Source organism: Parasteatoda tepidariorum, chromosome 3 (genome assembly GCF_982258835.1).
Source record: "Parasteatoda tepidariorum strain Cologne lab strain chromosome 3, Ptep-v5.0, whole genome shotgun sequence".
In the NCBI taxonomy this organism is placed as follows: Eukaryota; Metazoa; Arthropoda; class Arachnida; order Araneae; family Theridiidae; genus Parasteatoda; species Parasteatoda tepidariorum.
This window is the reverse complement of record NC_141757.1, coordinates 75,350,381-75,370,434: the sequence shown is the minus strand read 5'-3', so window position 1 is coordinate 75,370,434 and position 20,054 is coordinate 75,350,381. Positions and strand designations below refer to the sequence as shown.

Genomic DNA, 20,054 nt, shown 5'->3' with positions numbered 1-20,054 from the left:
TTAAACTTTTATTATTTATTTTACTGAATTCTTTCACTACTAAGTAACAGAACTTTTTAAATCTTTATTTGCTTTTATAAGATTTCTTTAATATGATATAACATAAAAATTTTGGAGATATAGAATATAAGATTTTTTTTTCTTCTAATGTGCTATTTCAAAGTTCTGTATTCCTTATTTTTAACTTCATTGACATTTTTTTAATTTTATACAAATGAGCTCAATTTATATTTCTTCTGTATTGGTATTTTTCTTTCAAAATTTGCAAAATGAATATCAGTCATTAAATTAAAAAAGAAAAGATTGTATTTAATATTTATTGAATACAATCTTTATATTTATTTAATATTAGATTGTATTTAAATATTGTATTTATTAAAATAACTTAACATTCAATTTGTATGTTTTATTTATTTTTTAATTTATTTTGTTTTAAAATTTAAAAGAAAATATTTTTTAAAGTTGTAATTTAAGGTTTCTTTAAGTGATGGAGAATATTTAATTACCTAGTTCATATGCATTCAAAAAATACAATTTTTGTTTCAAGATTTAAAAAATTCAATCAAATTTTATTTTACTAAAAAATTGATATAAAAAGTAAATAAAGAATCAATGACTGAAAATTAAAAAAAAAAAAAAATACTGTGTATTATTATCTGTTTCTTGATAAGTGGACAAAATATAAGTTTTTGAGTATATATAAGTTCTGAGAAATTAATTAATTAATTAATGTTTTCTGAGAAAAGGTCCATTAAACTTACACATAGACTGGGATAAAACAAGTGACTTGACTTTAAGCAATTTTGGGGATTTATTATATCACTAGTATTCTTTGTCAAAATCTATTAGTTGAACTTTTTACTCTTGAATTTCTTATTCACTTTGTTTCTTGATAGTTTATTGAAAAAATATATGCATAATCTAGTGACTGAGAAGCAAGCTCGATATGTGCTTCTAAAAGGAACACCTCTGTGAACATTTTAAAATTCATACTTTTTTAAACGTTTGCATTCGCAATCTAACAGTATACACCTTTGATTATATTTTAAAAGTATTAATTGAAAGTCTTATTGAAATTAAAAATACACTAAAAATTATCTCGACTAATTTATCAATGTAAAAATATGTAACTAGAATAAATTAAAAAAAATTTAAATTTGTTTTATACTTAAAGCTAGAATTTGTTTGATTTCGATAGTGTTTTAGTTTTTCCACGTTTACATATTAATTAATATGCATACTTTTTAATATTTAAGGGAGGTATACCAACCCCTAATGTGTATACTTTTTCCTCTTCATTTTGGAAAAGAATTCTAAGAATATATATTAAGGGCGGCAATTACAAAGCAACCTATATGAAATCCTGTTATATTAGTTCAAAATATACAAAATGTAAAAATTATTGTATCTTTATTTATTACGTCACCAATAAATCTAGAACAACAAGTTTTTTTTCTAGATAATTACAGTGGTGTTCTTGTTATTAAGCATATGTTATTCATGACATATTTTGAATATTACAATTTTCAAATACATTTTGTTTGTCTATAATTTGACTTTTATGTGCTGGTAACATGTTTGTCAAAGTGATTCAAGTAAAAATCCATTTGTTACTACCACCCATATTTTTATCTATGTTATACATATTTCTTATTTTGTTGAAAGCTTTTGTTTAAGGCTAAACATTTTCATACCTCCTAATAAAATATTTATAAAAGTATCTCTTTAACAGTACAAAATTCGTACAATTTAAATATAGGTTTTAATTTTCTTGTATTTTTTTTAAAATTTATATTGGATATTCTTCATATTCTGAAAACTAAGTAAGGCTAATTTTTTTTGTGTGTGATAAATGAAATTTGACTTAAATAAGTTAAAATGACAATAGAGTGTATAGATTTTCTTAAATTATTGGTATAGTTATGAGATTTTATTTCTAGGGAAGTAATAGCACCTTATTACCTTATTTTTCTTATATTTTGCTGTCATTACTTTTAGCTGTTTTAATAACTAACTAGTGTGATTATTTTTTCTTTAAAACGTTTCTGGGGAAAAAAACTTTTGTGGAGCATGAGATGTGAATAACCTCAAAATTTCATTGAAACTAATGACTAGAAAGTCTAAAGAAAAAGTTTTTGATATCTAAAGTAGGCTTTTCAGAATTAAAATATTAATTCGATAAAAATATAATATTCGAAATTAAGAACAAATATAGTTTTTTGAATTCATTTTTTATTTTAGGATTTCTAATGGAAGCAAGTTGTAAAATATTAATTTAATTTTTATAAAGAAAAAATCTAATCACGCATATGAAGCATTTTAAATATGGTTGTATATTTTTTATTAATTAATTTAAACTAATTCATAGCATATAATTCATGAATTCATTTAATAGTAATCATTTAAATTTGTATTTTCATTTTTAATTTCATGTTAATATTTGTAAATTAATTTTTTTAATCCATTTTCATAAATCTTGTGTATTAATTTTTGTTTTTCTATAATGTCAAAGAATATCTATCTTTAATCTAGAATAATTTATATTTTTGTGCTTACTAATCATCATTATCCGACTCAAGTGTATTTTGGTGTATAGAAATAGCATATCCTTTTTGCAACTGTTTTCATAAAGGCACTATTTTGAGAAAAATGTCACCTTTCAGATCTTGTACATTGGTAAGATATACAGTGTAAGTTTTGTAAGAATGTACCTGTAAGCAAAAACTTTAATTATTTCATTAAAAATAATTTGTAGAACAAATTGATCTGTCTTCTGTAAAAAGTAAATCAAAGTCAATAATATTTCTGCAATAAACTGCCTAATATATTAGATGTATAAAATGGCATTAACAATAAAATACTATATTGCTGAAAGTTTTAGCTTGTCTTCAATTTTTCTTTCTTCCCAATTCATAGTTAGGTAAAATATCTTAATTCTTAAATAATTAAAACATTGTAATTTTTTTATCTCAAGAAAATTTACTTTGTGTTTTCTCTTGTAAATTTTTTTTTTTTAACTGTTTAACTTGCTCTGTATGCGATTATTTTACGAAAGTCTTACAAATCTGAAGATACCTTTGCTTTCTTTGATTTAAACTTTTTATTTATTTTATTATTCTATCGCAAATAAGAATATTTCTTAAAAATGATTTATTGGTCTAAGCCAGGGGTGATAACTATGCCATACCGTAAAATTTTCTTGGCACGCCACAAAATTTAAAAATAGAAATTATGTGTATGATATGTATAAAAACATAAATTACTGGCACTTGAAAAAATTTGCATTACAGTTTACTTAAATTAGAAACTATAATAAAGAGAACCAATGCAAAGTCACAATCGCTTTTATGGAACAAATTTTATTGAATTGTTCTTTTTTTTATACAACATCATATAACAACTGTGCTATAAAATTTTAGCACACAATTACAACAAATAAAAAATAACATTCATTCAATTAAGCTTAAAATATTCTGTATTATAAACTAATTAGTATTTTTTAATATAAAAAAGAATTGTATTTTGCTATATTAAGTACAGAAGTCATTTCTGTGATTTCAACCAATATTGAGATTATTTGAAAAAAGGTGATTTGTTTTACCTTATTTTAAGATTAAATAGATAAAAAGATGTACTTTTTTAGAAAAAAATATACATGTATCTTTTTACTTACTGAAATGGATTTAATTTATTTTGTTGTTGTTTTGAAGTCACTTCTAGGTGAAGTTCCTATATCTAATGTTAGATATAGAAACTCTACCTAGAGTTTTTCTATCTAACTTAAGTTAGATAAATGAACTCTAGCTCTATGTACTAAAGACAAGTCTATAACTTGTTATAATTTCAGTACTTAACAGAACAATGTAAAACGAGTAAAACTTAATTTACAATTATAATAAATACTATAACTTGGCTTTAAAATTTTGATACAAAATTGCATGTGAGAGCAAATGATGGTATTAAAAGAAATAACAGTATAAAAATTGTAAACATGATAGGAATTTTTTCATTCAAACTTTTGAAGTATTGTAACTTTTTGTGAAGTTTTTTGAATTGGCAGTATGTTAAACCGGAGTAGAGAATTAAGAAATATACTGATTTTCCCCTTCCGTAATCGGTAGTTTATTCGAAAAATCATCTTATCAAGTTGAATAAAAATAATTGGTTGGAGAATGTTAAAAGTAAGTTGGAGCTTTAATAAATATATTAAGCTTCGACGTATTCAAAAGTTTTTGTTGGAGCAGATTATGTTGTGGTTTTGTTCATCCGTATGAATTGTGTAAAGCTCTTTAGCACTATACTTCTTCCTTTAGTACTATGACTGGTATCAATAGACAAAATCGTGTTTTTATTCCATATTTTTACATGACAGATGCTACTCAACTAGAACAAACTTTTTGTTCTTATAATTTGTAAAAATTAAAATATAAACTTATCTGCGAGAACTTTTCAGGAACAACCTTATGCTCATTTATGTTTGCAACAGCCTAATATTGTCAACAACGCTATCCCATATCATATGACTGTTTAATTTATTAATGAGTGCGCTGTTTCAATATTTACTCTCTTTCTAAAACAATTGCGAGTAAAATATATCGATACTGTATATTAGAAGTTTTTCCAAGTTCGATCGATAAACTCTTCTGACAACTTTTTGTCTAATGCAAGATATTTTTCATCAATGACTATAGGATTTTGTCGTACGTCATTTATATCTCTGGAACTTGAATCATTTGCAGGCTTTCTTCGTTCTGAATGCGGGGGAGAGTTTTCATTTTTGTTTTTACGCTCACCCCTTCTTCTTGACTTGGTGTCTGATTTCACCAAAGGAAGATTGGAAGCACCACCACTCGATGATGGAATCGATTCATTGGTGTCTCCACTGGGAGGTAATACCCTCATAGTGGATGGCGTTTTTGGTCTATTCCGTTTTTGATTAGGTTGGCGAACTGATGGAACCAACTTAACTGGAGGAAGGTTTAATACTTTTTGCGGTGGTGCTGCACCATGTTGTGATCCCAACCAGCTGATGAGGCGATCCCGTCTTTGTGTGTTTATAAGCGCTGGAGTTGGTTGCCCACAACAGCAGACTTCTCGACCACTGATTACACAACAAGCAAGAGAAAGTAGACAGTCCACAGTTGCTGTGGTCAAAAGAAGCATCTGTACGACAAATGGAGACGCATTTGATATTCCACGCCACACTAGCACACCAGCTACATCTTCCATATATACTTCTGCTACAAGTCCCATGGCAGTAAATGTGGCTAAAAGTCCTGTGTTAAAAAATCCAAGTACAGACAAAACGAGTAGTGCCACTAGTAACGCTTTTCTTTGTGGTTTCTGTTTCCGCGCAGTCAAAATAATGCACAGACCTGTAAAAATGGCAAATAGTCCACTCCATATACCTCCGTACATCCAGGCAGACCATGCCTGAACATAAACTGCCATTCCTCCCAATAAAGCAAGACAAGCACCGCAAAGAAATTTAGCAGTGCCTAGACCGCTCGCTAGACGGCTAGGGAAACCACTATGGGATGCGATTTCATCGTCAATTTCAGTTTTCATCGCTGGGTAAAAGAGTGATGGTCTCCCATTATAGGCCAGCAGACCATCAGGGTTTTTCATGGTGCCCTGTTTTTCCATTTCAGGGACAGAAAACCTGAAATCATAAAAAATATTTGTTAAAACTACACTCCTAGTAATATTCTTATGATATTTTGTCAGTGATATTATATATATAATATAAATTCTGCAGCCTTATAATTTTGAATCCCACCCAAAAAACAAGGGAGCTTTAACAGGGATAAGCTAGCCTTCGCGGGGAACTTTTTGATGGAACTGATCCGCATATGCTTTACATGGAGAGGAAAACTTCTCACGATTATCCAGACAAAAGAATTCGAACCCATGGTACTTTTGCAACTGAGAATATTTTGCGTCAGCACAGCGTTTGGTGCGAGCCGGGAGAGAAATTCATATCAACCAACTACCGGTGAGATTTGAACCTGAGTCACGTCACCTGAAACAAAGCGCGGTATTGTTTTTTTTACATTTAACTAATATTAAATGTAAAAAAAAACAAAGAGAAATCGAAAGGCGATTATAAGTAATACTTTCACGTTTCATAAGGAGTCACATAGTTTCTGTGACTTTCATGTAGCCTTCCTCACTAGTGATTCGAACAGGCGTCGAAATTATTTTTGTGAATTCCTCTCTTAAATATTAACTTGTAGCCTTTTATATACATCTTTCCTTTACTTCCTTTTTGAAGTTGCAAGCATTAAAATACTGAATAATATACAGAAAAATAAATGTATCGGGAAGTCGTCTCAAATGAAATTTTCAAATCTAATATACACTACAAAAATGCTATTTGATATGATACTAAAATCACTTTATTTCTGATGTCGATGGAATAAAAATAACCAAGAAAAGGAATTCGCATTAGAATTGATATCGGAATTTATTGCCTACTTCCACATTCTTACTTTTATCAAAAACCCACAAACAGATATTGCAAAATTTGATAATCCCCTCCACTTGGAAAAAAAATTCAAAGTAATTAAAATTTAAAATAGTTATTAGAAAAGTGTAAAAAATTTTTTTAAAATCAAATATCAATTGGAAAAGAACCTAATTCTGGCTATATTTGAAAGTTATTTATATTTGACTTTATGCGTTCATAAATTCGAATTCTTCGAATTTATTTCCCCCATTAAGTATTTATTTTAAAATATATGTCTCTGCAAAATATTAAATTATAATTAAATTTCTAAATTAAAAAAAAGTGTTGTCGAAATAATTTTAAACTGCAATACAAGATTATAATTATCTATCACATGAAATCATCTCAACTTGAAGCTGTACGTGGTGTCGAAATGCATAATTTTTCGTATAGAAGTAAGGGAAATAGCAGTACCCTAACAAATTTTGAGCAGCAAAAAGAAAAACTATACATTCTAAATTAATTATTTAGAAAAGGAATAGGACTTTTTTGGGTTGCAAATAATATTACGTTACAAGTTTGTATATTGTATTTTAAAAGCTCAAAGCTACATTTTAACACAGTCCTACTGAAACATTTTAAAGTTGGACCATAGTCTTAAGGTTCCTGATGCTAAATTATAGAACAAAGTTTATATTCATATTTTTTCAAGGAGATATGTTATAGCTTCGTTTTAATTTTACTTAACACTCATATTTTGATAAGCAAATAACTTATAATCCAAAAATTAATTTCCTTGATACGTTATACGTATTTTAATCAATACAAAAAATTGAAATTTAGAAAACGATTCTATAAGTGCACCAAGACTGGAATCGTTTGCTTAAAATATTGTGTTTTCCCCATTGCGTTTGAAAAGTGTCAATTGCTTCCTAAATTTGTTATATATTTTGACAAAACTCAAGTAAAAATTGCGAAAATATTGATAAATTAGTGTATCAAACGAATTTTAAAAAGCTAGAATTACACGCTGTGATTATAATCCGAAGAGTTCATAAAAAAAGTTTATTTCATTAAATTGTTTAAGTTAGAATTCTCTGAAAAATTACCTCCGATTCTCACAATAAACGCCCATTAAGTAACAGAAGTTTATTTATATATTGAACTTATGAAATAGCTTCCTTTCTTCTCTTGTCCTTGGTAAGTTGAAATTTCGTGAATTTTACTATACTTTTAACTTGTTTTTGACAAAGGATAGAAAAAGAGTCAACAGCTTAAGCTTTCAAATATTTATAGTTGTTAGTTTGTTTTAAAATGCTAATAATAGATAGTGATCAAATCAGCTAGAAAACGATTTGAGCATTATAAAAATGGTAGTTTTAGCAAGACTTCTCAAGCTGAAGTACGAGTATAGTTTCAAAGTTATATTCTCTAAATAAATATATGTCATATTTCCTGATTACAGCCATTTTCTAAGTGTTTTATTAAATCATAAAACGTTTTGCTGTTATTGAATATGATACTGCAGTTCGGTTAAAAAAAATGCTAAAAAAATGATTTTTTTTTAAACCATTCGGTTTAGAATTTCCTTCTTTATTTCGCCTTTTAAGAATCATTTTCGGTACTTACGGTTTAGGGACCACGAACGTTGGACCCTATTATGATAAGTGCCAAATTTAAACATAGCTATGCATTGTCAGAAAATATCGTTATTTACCTTTATATCGTAATTTTTTAAAATTAATTTTTTAAATGCATCAATATTTTCATACTCCAAATAAAACTTTTCAACACTCAAAATAATATCGTATTGAATATTTATTGTTGCGTATAATATTCGCGATATTATCGTATTCGATAATCATAGTAATTAGTAATGATCGCAATATTTTTGTATTAGTTATATAGTGTTATCATTAATGATCGCGATATTGTCGCGTTTGATACACCTATGTGTAAACCAGTATCTGGTAAACCAGTATCAGTTCGCTCACACAAAGAAACAAATTTGTTTCAACTTGGCTTCATGATCCCTATAACCGATAAGTACCCCATTTTCTGATAAGAATTTTCGAATTTTGTTTTTCAGCAGTGTATGATGTTTCAATATTACTCTTTATAGGAAATAATTAAATTTTCAAAAATCAATTGCTTGTAAGTGTAAGATATAGTATTTTAAAACCAATTCAGGAACTTTCTGTCAGAAAATTTTAATTTTAAGCTTTCAGATATTAAGAATAATATAGGAGAGGCTTAAGAAAAAATTTAGTTAATCCCTACTGAGTTTTGGGCATTACCACAGTTCTATTTTAGATTAATTCTGAAATCTGCATCGCAATCCAATGAAAAATAAAACTTTAATTCAGTCACACCATTCCTATAAATACATTGCTGGTAAAATATTAAGGATTCCTGTAAGATCTTTAATGTTTTAATTCTCGATAAATCTTTACAATTTTACTCATCAATGAATATTTTCCCACCTGGATTTACCTCCCTAAAGCTCAAGGCAGTAGGTTAAAAGACAGTTTTAGAGCAAGAAAAATGAAAATTGGGTCAATGTGTATTGCACGCTCTCTGCGATCACTTTTTAATGTGCTAATTTTGTTGAGGATATCAATCACACATCATTTAGGTTCCTTTAATGATTGTTCAATCCAGTTCAGGTTCAACTTCAATAAAAAATACATATTCTATTTTCTCCAAAACTCAGTAAAGTTCAGCTCAAGGAAAACTCAGTTTCATATTTAGTAAGCTTTAAATTGTAATATCACACGATCGAAAAGGTTGGTATTACAATTTAAAACTTACTAAATAAGATACTTCATTTCGTTTTGAGAAAACTTGAACAGTTTAAAGATCACCCCGAGGAATTTATTCAAATCAAATTATCAAAATAGCTTCGATTGATGAAAGCAATACAAGTTTTAAAAAATTTATTCCATCATTTTTTATCTAAGAAAAATATAAAACTGACTTAATATGAGAGTAAAGCTTTATTATTATTATTATTTTGAAATTCTTTTATTATCGTTTATTTAATTTCACTTATTATAGCATATGAATTAGTTTTTTGATAACTACTTTTTTAGACTTTCTATTATTAATAATTTTTTCTTAGTTATTTTTGGATCATTCTGAAATTTAGTCTTATATTTAACAGCATTTGCAGTGGTAGAAAAAAAAAACGACAGTAGCAATAAACAAAGAGTTTATTGATAAAGTCTTATTGCTATTATAACTATCTGTTCATAAAATAAACATTTTATTAATAAAATCTAGAAAAATAATTTTTGGTTCCATTATATTCTTGGAAAATAAAATATTATTAAAACCATGATGGAATTACGTATTGAAATCCAAACGAGATTATGAAACAGGTTTTTAATGTCAACAAATATTTTAAATGATCTTGGAAAAGCATAATTTCAGCTAACGGTGCTATTTTACTGCGTCTTTATTCTCGTTTTACTGAAGGTAAAATTAATGATCAAGACGAAAAAGAATGTTGTCAACCTTGAACAAACATTTTAAATCGACAATAACTGCAGTAAATTTTTTATTATCATTCACTTAAACAATACCTTGATCTCTCCAAGAGAAAAGTTCTTGGTGAATTGAATAATTTTGCCAATGAATAAGAAGTTAAGTTTTAAATTTAATGAAAAATAAAGATAAACGAGAATTAATTTATTTTTTCAGTATTTTGATCTCTTTTAAGAATGAAATGCTCAATGTGAATTTCTTTTCATTCTTATTCAATTATTTCAATCCCAGACTTAAAACACTGCAGAAATTTTAAATTATTTTAAAATGAAAAAAACAGTAAAAATTATTTTGTTCGTTTGATTTTCAAATCTTGAAAATTTCAAAACCGGAAAGTTTTAATCTCAAGTCTCCATACACACCACCTTGTTTTCTGTCACTAAAATTAAGTTTATGGGACAGGGGATAGGAAATATGTTATATGAATTGAGTTCTAAATAAAATGTATTTAAAACTTTAAAATAATATAGATAATGTATACGCCTGTGATAACACACACAAAGAGAAAAATAATTCTGATAAAATTACCGTACTGTATTTTATTTTTGGTAAAAAAAAAAAACCTTAGTTCTGGTTAATAAAACCAAAATAAACGGTAAATAAACCATTCATTTGGTAATTTTTCAGTTCACATGGTAACAGTTTACCGAAAACTTTAGGTTTCAAAATTACAGTTCTTATTACCCAACATTTAGAAAAAAAGTACAAAACTGAAAAGTAAATTTTACCGAATAAATGGTTTTTATGCCATGCTCTAAGGCAGTGTTTCCCAACGTGGGGCCCACGCCCCACTGGGGGGCAATTTGATTGTTAAGGGGGGCAATTCGAAAATGGACTCGACAAGAGTTTTACCCATTTGCTTCGGGCCATTTAAATACAATGCTAGATTTCAGTTCCAAAATTGAAAGAAAAAAAGCAAATTCTTAAATAATTGCGGCCAATAAATATTATAAATTCGTTTGATGAGACCAAAATATCAACTGGGTTTTTGGCGTCGTTAAGTTAACTGACCTCCCTGCGGCATATGGCAGGCTCCGCGTAGACTCCTTGACACTTTAAAATTTCGCTAAACAATGCAGTTGTTCGCATCTGAATGGCCCGTCGCAACTTCTGTAGTGTTTCGCAACATTCAGTGATAGAAATCAATACCATAGTATGTGATTTATGCCTGTAATGCAACAGTAAAGTCTTTATTTACTGCTCACACTTCAACTCATAACTGTATTCGTGAGGCTAGTTATGAAATTTCTTTATTCATCGCTAAATTTGGAAGAAATCATACTATAGGAGAGAATTAAATAATACCGTCAATATCAGCATTTCTTAATACGGTTCTTGAAAAAGATGTAAAAGCTATGCCACTCAATAACAATACTGTTAGCAGAAGAATAGACGAAATGAGTGAAGATATTGAAAAACAACTTGTTGACAAGCTAAAAACAAGAAAATTCTCAGTGCAAATGGATGAATCAACTTCGATAGACAGTGTGGCAGTATTGATAACTTGCGTAAAATATATTGATAAAGGGCATTTTGCTGAAGAAATGCTGTTCGGTAAAAGATTAGAAAGCACCACTACCTCCAAAGATATTATATAATAAGCTAAAAAAAACTACTTAGATGTCAATAATATACCAATGAAAAATATAACATCTTGTGCTGCAGATGGTGCTCCTAATATGATGGGCAAGAAAAATTGCTACTTAAAATTGATGAAAGATGAGAATCCAGAAATGATTCTTGTGCATTGTGTTATTGTATGGGGAAAAGTTGTGCATAGGGAAAACTTGGTAGCCAAAAACATCTCGCCTGTTCTAAATGAAGTACTTGCATTCAGTAATAAAGTGTATCGATGCTATTAAAGCTAATGCCAAATCTGAGCGCCTCTTCAAGTTGTTTTGTGAAGAACAAAATGCAGACCATGTGAGACTTTTACTTCACTCTGAAGTAAGATGGCTCTCTAAAGGGAACTGCTTGAAAAGATTCATGGAACTGTTTGATACTCTTGGTGATTTTTGAAGTGACAAACCTGATATGAAGTATCTGTTAACAGTCGATGGTAAAGCATTTGTGAGTTATTTAGCCGATATCTCTGAAAAACTAAATATATTAAATAAGCAACTTCAAGGAACAAATAAAACTCTTGTTGATACAAAAACGAATATATTTGGTTTCATTACCCTTTGAGTTAAGTCTGAAAACAAAAACTTAGATCAGTTTAATTGTCCCCAAAAATTAAAAGTAAATGATACCGCTTTACTTGTTATTGTCGATAATCTGAAAATTCTATCGGCTGATTTAAAAGAAAGATTTTCTGATTTAAAACAAATTGATTTTTCAACACGGATGATGCAGCCAATGTTAGTGCATTTGTCTGGTATATGAAATATTCAGTATGAAGAAGAACTCTCAGAAATGTAAAATGATAAGTCAGTTAAAATTTTATTTTATATAAAAGGAGTGATGGCATGGCTTTGTGAGGAAATAGAAATCAAATACCCAAATTTAACCAAATATGCAAGAAAACTATTGTTACCGTTTTCTTCTTCATATTTAGCTGAATGTGGATTTAGTGCTGTAAATGATTTACTGGTAAAAAGAAAAGAAAAAAAAAAGGAAATCGCCTGGATATAACACAGTGGGGAGACTTGAGGCTGAAGCTAACCAAATTGGAAACTAACATAAAATCTCCGTGTCACAAGCATCAAGCGCAAGGGTCTCTCTAAATTAAAATATTAAATTATTATAGAAAAATCTTTATGAAAATTATTTTGAATTTGAATTTTAGTTTTTCATTATAAGTTTCATTATAAGTCGAAATTTTACTTACTGTGTTTCGTCAACAGTTTCCTAGAGATTTCTCATTGAAATCTATCATTTAAGTTTCTTTTGTGAACAAATCAATTTTTTAATATTAAAAATTATGTGTTTGTCACATGGGGGGGCATAAGAATTTTAGAAAGGCTTGAGTGGGGCATGACACAAAAAAGGTTGGGAAACACTGCTCTAAGGTATCACGAAAAATGTTTCGAATGCTACCACATTTACCACATCACATATTATAAAACTATATTTAAGTCTAATTTTTACCTATAATCATTACCAAAGTGCTTCGGTAAAAATTAAGAGGATATTTGGTGTTCCTATAGAGCCAATCACGTTACATTTTATCATACTTTGGTAATTTTGATCATACTTTCTTTCTCAGTGCAGTTAGGTTCAAAATTTGTTCAGAGATGTGATAAAAAGTATGAAGAGGATGAAAACTTACTATAGAGCATGGAGTCGCAAACAAATTTTTTTTGGGGGGGGGGGGGATTTTGATAAATGCATATGAATTCTGAAATTAGGGACGGGAGCCATGCAAAACCATTTGCATGGCCTCCACGATCTCCGGACCTTCATCTGCGTGACTTTTTCAATGCCATACAGTCACCTTAAACGACTAGTTTATGTGACGACTATGGACTTACTGGAGGTTCCTATGGTGCAGATTGACGTCACTTCGACAGGCATTAAAAGTACATTTGAAAGACATTTTCGAGATCTCGCCCGAGAATAATTTTTTCGCTGTTAAAGACTGTATAAGGATGTCAACGGGCCCCACTTCAAACAAATACTTTAATAATTAATCAAAGAAATCTTTTAGCAGATAGAAAGTTTGTAACATATTTACTATTTGTTTTTTAGCTTGATTTTCTACCTTTAAACGTGGTTTGAGACCAGCGGCGTACGTACAGTTTGGTGCTCTACCCCGCAAGATTTATAAATGCACCCTATCATACACTCACCACAAAATTTTTTAAATTATGATAAGAAACAAAAACACTGCTGTGATGAGGTATTCGGGTATCTGTAATCATTAATTTTATTTTTATTTAAGACGATGAAAATCGCTTCTTCAATCAATAGTTACTGAATTGAAACATTGATAATGACTTATAATACTTATCACATTAAAATGAAATTCATCTTAATAATACAAAAAAATAGCTCCCTATCAATAATTATATAATAGTTATATTCAATATTACAATAATTATACTCAATGTTTATTTGAGGGTTATTATTACTATAAAATGAATTTTTAAAAAAAATGTCTTGCAAAAATATTTTTATGACTACTTATAGTGATATTTTTTTCTGAAGTATGCGCCTTCCCCTTCGGGTGTTATTTGCGACCCTATGTTCTGTGGTAAGTTTTTATGCTCTTGATAACTTTTTTCACCCCTCTGAATTTGTCGGTTGGATTTTGGGCCACTCAGTAAAAATAGATAATATATAGTAATTCAAAATTATAGTTTTAAGCCGCATTTGAATTTCTTTAACAGGTTTTATTTTAATTAACAGCTCTCTCTCTCTCTTTCTCATCTTCTCACGAAATGAAGTTGACTCAATGCAATGAAATCAGAAATATAGCCTGATAACTATTTTTCAAGATTCAGATTCAGATGTAGAGAAAAACATATCAACATGAATCATTAAATTTCCGAAATTAATGCAGAGAAATTATTCAGATCATTATTCGATTGAGAACTGGCCAATTGAGTGGTATGAAAATTTATAAAGACAGTAAAAGGACCTACAGGATTTGCGGGGACTGCCCAGAGGAAGAGTTTTCACCTGAACACATATAGAAACATTAAAAGCCTCGTAAAAATTGGGAACTATGGTATTATGGTTTATGGTACTGGAACATCATGGATTTGGTTGAAACGTGATTCGGGTTATAAACACATCTGAACTTCAAGTTAGACACGGCATTAAACTATTATTATTTTAGATAATTGAATTGGAAGAGTTTTTTTTCTTATTATAATTTGCAAGTTTTTTTCTCAAATTTTATATTCTTACAATTGCATGAAATCAAAGTTATAAAAGTGGATTCATTTATTAGTCTAACTATCTGAATTTTAAAAATAATAATAATTTTAATATATTAAAATAGAAAAAGATTCTGAGGATTCTGCACTTACATAAATTTTGCTTTTAAAGTTTCATACTACTCCGTTTTTGATATTTTATACATAAAAAAGAATGATGGCATAAATTATAAGAATATTTAAAGTTTTTTTTTTATTATTGCAAGAATATCTTCTTTAAGAGCAATTTTACTACTAAAGAGTTTCCAGAAGGTCTTTTGTTTGCATATATTGGCCTTTTTGTTACATCCATATTTTAATACACAACTATTGTGTTTTTAACTACATAAATATTTAATTACATAGATATAGTGTTTTTTACTACGTAAATATTTGAATGCATAGGAAAATGTTTTTATTACATAAATATTTAAAGTATGTCTACATAGAAAAAAGTTTTTTCAAGGCACTTTTAACACATATGAAATTATAAAAAAAGTAGCATTTAAAATTTAACTTTAAACACTACGTAAGAATAACATTTCAACAAAGTAATGAAATCTTTTAGGTTTTTGAGGCAGGTTTTTAACCTAGGGCAGGGATGGCGAACCAATGGCACGCGTGCCATTTATGGCACGCGTACACAATATTTTGGGCACGCCACCGATCACAATTGTTATTGCACTCTGAATTGTTATTACACAAATGTCACACACTATGAAGCATATGTAACAATTAAATTAAAATTCAAAAAAACAAACAAAATAATAAGCAATTATTAATAAAAAAAATAAACAATTAATGCTAAAAGAACAATTAATAACCATAAAAAACAAGCTAACAATAAATAACTAGCAAAAAAATCAACAGTCCTGCTTAAACTAATATTTTACAACCTAATATAAGTTATTTGTCATTTAATCTGCAATAACATAAGTCTCACTGATGCTACTTTAAGTTGAATTACGCGTATAACTGAGACATTGCAAAATGTATTTTCTTTTCAATGTAAATAAAGAGTTGTGAGTTGATAGTATTAAGTATTATTATTTTCCCAATAATCATGAAGTCAAAATTATTTGACGGCACGTCTGTGATTTTATTAAACAATTTTTTGGAAAAAATGCACGTTGGTATGTTATATTTGGTATATTTGATATATATTTAATATATTTGGTATATTTGATATATATTTAATATATTTGGTATATTTGATATATATTTGATATATTTGGTATATTTGATATATGGTATATTTGATATATAAATATATTATATATATATTTAATATAAATATATTTGATATATAAATATATTATATATATATTTAATATAAATATATTTGATATATAAATATATAAAATAAACTATAGTAATATCCACCAAATTGGATGACGGTGGTTTTAAAAGATAGTTAAATTAATCTTTAAACTATCGTATTTTATTGTACATAATGTTTGTATACTTAATTTTTTTATGTATTTTTGTACGAAGTTCTTCAGAAAATATACCGTAAAGCAAAGCTTATCCCAGTTAGCGTGAAGAAAATAATAACAATGAGATTTCACTGAAAGATCCCCTAAAAAAATAAAAAACAAAAAAATGGGAAGCGATAAAGAGCAGAGGCGGAACTTTAATTATTTATTTTAACAAAATAATTTAAATTAATAATAATATGATATTTTTTAAAGCTTTCTTAACACCATTTTTTTTTCAACGAAGAAATATAATTTTCGGCAATAAGGTATAAAAAAGGTATATAAACTTTTCTGAATTACATATTAAATTTAGATTATTAATGAAAAGAAACACGAAAAAAAAAATAATAATACGAAAAGTTACAAAATAGATAACATTCTATCCTCGACTAACTGTCAGTATTAAAACATAATTGCTTATATAACAATAGAGCATAACTATGCTAACATGTAACAAAGGAAAAACAATCAATATAAATTTATCACATTACAAAAAAAAATCGCCTATATTCTTGTTTCTCATTTACGGCCCAATTGTTTCAGAGCAGACAAGTCTTGTTTCCTCAAAGGTGTGATCGTCTGAAATTAGAATTGAAACGACACGCTTTTCATGTGGAACTATGTTCTGTGCTGTTTCCCATTCTTGTCCTGACATGTTTATTTATTTTCAATAAAACCATCGCCGGAACATTCCGGATTAAATGGACAAGCACGAACATCAAGATTTTGTCCTGGTAGCGATGTTCCTAGTTCCGGCTGTTACGGTCGATTGCTTAACAAATGGCTTCAGCTACTTTTAATGTTCCTTAAGTGATAAATAAATCGTTTCAGATAGGTTACACTGACAAATGTCACAGGTGCGAAGAATTTCTTCGCAACACCTGTTGCAATTTCTTTTATTTTAGTTAATGGTCTTTTTTTGACTTCTCAATGAGAGGCAAAGATAAGCCGGTAAAAGTTGCTTACTTTCCAATTCTTTTAAGAGAATTGAATAGTATTAAAAAAATTTTTTAGTTCACCTATTTATAAATTGTGATCTCTGTATCATTACATAATTTATAAGTAGAAAACTTAAAGAAATATGTATAAACGAACACCCTATATATTGTTTGATCTAATGATTGGATTTTCACGTACTAAAAGTCAATTTGAATGGTTGATAAAGGAAACGAAAAAAAGCATTTGTTTTTGTAATTTTTTTGACACATTTAATATCAGGTCAGGTGATTGTTAAATAGTATTTTTTCTAACAAATACATATTTAAATAATTGTAACCGATATTTAAATAACTAATACAAGGAACTATACTTAAAACAAAAGGTATTATAACAGATAAAAACATGTATTTACTTTTATGACGACTTATCTCAATAAAATCATCTCCATCGTTGAAAGAGCAACATTTCAATAAAAAATTTTGTACTCTGTGCTGAAGTTGATTTCTGAAACAAAAATTAAACAGTTAAAACATTTAAAAAAATAACTTATATGAATTCAAGTTAAAAACAAAACAAAACAAAAAGTCTCATATTTATTCATAAAAATACGTTTTTGTGCCTGATATCTTAACTTCTGCACTAGTTAATTAACATTTTTATGGCAAACCCCCCATAACCTCTTAAAATCTGATTATTATAGATCAAAAGTTATTTAATGTTTTTTTTTCTTTTTTGAAGTTGGCTGGATTAAAAAAAATTAATTATAGTACTTGAAAGCGAACATTTAAAAAATATATTGATATAGTTCTACTAATACACTATCAGTTCCGGAAAAGATCTCGGCATATTCAACACATAATAGTTTCTGCTTATCTATGCTAAAAAAATGTACATATGTAAAACTTCTATACGTGGTTTTCTCCTAATGTTAATGTTTAAGAGAATTTATCTTGGAGAAAAATATTAAAATTACACTTTGTGCGTCTTACAAACTATTACTGTAAAATAATATATTAGAAAGATTAAGAGACTTGAAATTTAATATTTTTAAGAAAAAATAATTTTTATGAAGAATATTTTTTTTTTTAAAGTGCATTTTCTCTAATATTAACTTTTTTACTTGAATATGAGATACCAAAACATATTTTGGGTAAGAAAATTTATATAGCAAATTTTTTTTTAAAAATTTAATAAAATCTGAAAGCTAACGTAATATTTTTCGCATGGAATGTAATGATTGCTTTGAACGTAATGTTTGCATTATTATAATAGCAAATTAACATTATAACAGCAGACTTCGTGTCACCAAACTGATTTTTTTTAAAGTTCTTTAAGTATATATTTTAAAAAACAATTTTTTACCTTTAAATTTAAATTGACTTATTCTAAATTGATAAATCTATGCAAATTATAGCATTATAGAATATAGATTATTAACACCATTTTAGTAGGGAAAAACACTGTTCTTGATTTAATTTTTTGTATACAAATTACGGTTAATTGATTTTAAAACAAATAAATTTTAAATAATTGGTAAAATACGCGGGAAAATAATTTATAACCCGATTTACTAAAATAAATAAATAAATATTTTGAGAGTTTGATATCTAGATATACCTAATTTCATTCGTAAATAAAACTTTAAAATTAGAAGAAAAAAAAAACACCGGAAAACGAATTGAAAAGTAATCAGAATCGCTTTATAATTTTCCATTTTAAATATGTTCAGTTGATAAAATCAGACATATTTAGGGATGTCAATCTGTGTGCATGTTTTCCATAGTTAGCCATTTATCAATAGAAAGGGTGATAGTTTTTCCGTGGAATTTCCTCGGTAATATTCAAATGGGAAAGCTTCCATTGATATTTCGTAAATTACATTTTACCCCTTGAAACAATGAAAATTTTTAATCTAAGGTTGTAAAACTATCAGAGCTATTTTACTTATATTCATACATAAAAGTTATTATACACGCATTTAAAATTTAATTTATGGACAAACAAATAAGTTCCTGTAAAAACGGAAAAATTAGAAGGTGCTTTATAATTGCAAAAAAGTTATTTAGGTAAGGGTTTGGTTGTCCAGTTAAAAATATACGCAAAAAAAAAAAAAATTTAATCATTTTAAAAAGCTTGCAAATGAAAATTTCAGTAGTTTTCAAAATTTTTTCTCGTATTCCGTAATCAAAACCAAATTCTAGCTTGCATCTCCACTTTTAAGAATGTATTTAAGTAACAAGTCATGGTCGTAGAACTGTAAGTTGCGTAAAATTTGAAAGTTCATCTTTCTTTTTAAAACATTAATATTACGTAGCTATTTTTCTTTAGTACTTTTCGTAATAATATGAAACGCAATAATTCATAATAACATGAATCTAGTTAAGATACTGCTTTAAAATTCGTGGAAAGTGTTAATGAAATTATAGGATAAATAAACACATTTTCTGAGCTCGTGCCTAATTAGTCGAAAAGGAAGGTCATCAACAATGAAGATGAGCACTAAAAGCAGTTAGTCATCCTTCGCATCGTTTCGGATGAATAGAAAATGTAGGTCATCAAAACATAGGTGAAACTCTTCGATTTCCGAAAAACACCCGAAATATGATTATGCGTGACTTGTTGATGGTTTTTAGAAAGAAAGGGAAACATGCCAAGCGTGCCAAAAACATTAGAATATTCATTTTCTTGGCGGAAGACAAAATAATGAATAAACAATTCAGTGATTTTGAGTGAATTTTTGTTTTGCCCTCGAAACTCTACGATTGTTCTTTGATAATAGTA

General features: G+C 27.9%; 1 protein-coding gene across 1 annotated transcript in view; it reads right to left on the bottom strand.

Moving 5' to 3' along the window:
- Window positions 1-3,341: 3,341 nt before the first annotated feature.
- LOC107448738 (uncharacterized) overlaps window positions 3,342-20,054 on the bottom strand; it is a 50,867-nt gene continuing 34,154 nt past the window's right edge. The window contains exons 2-3 of the mRNA XM_016064043.5: window positions 17,686-17,777; window positions 3,342-5,662 (exon numbers count right to left, since the gene is read on the bottom strand). Of these exons, the coding sequence (XP_015919529.1) occupies window positions 4,609-5,646 (1,038 nt within the window). The 5' untranslated portion in view covers window positions 5,647-5,662; window positions 17,686-17,777 and the 3' untranslated portion in view covers window positions 3,342-4,608. The remainder of the gene's footprint in view (window positions 5,663-17,685; window positions 17,778-20,054) is intronic.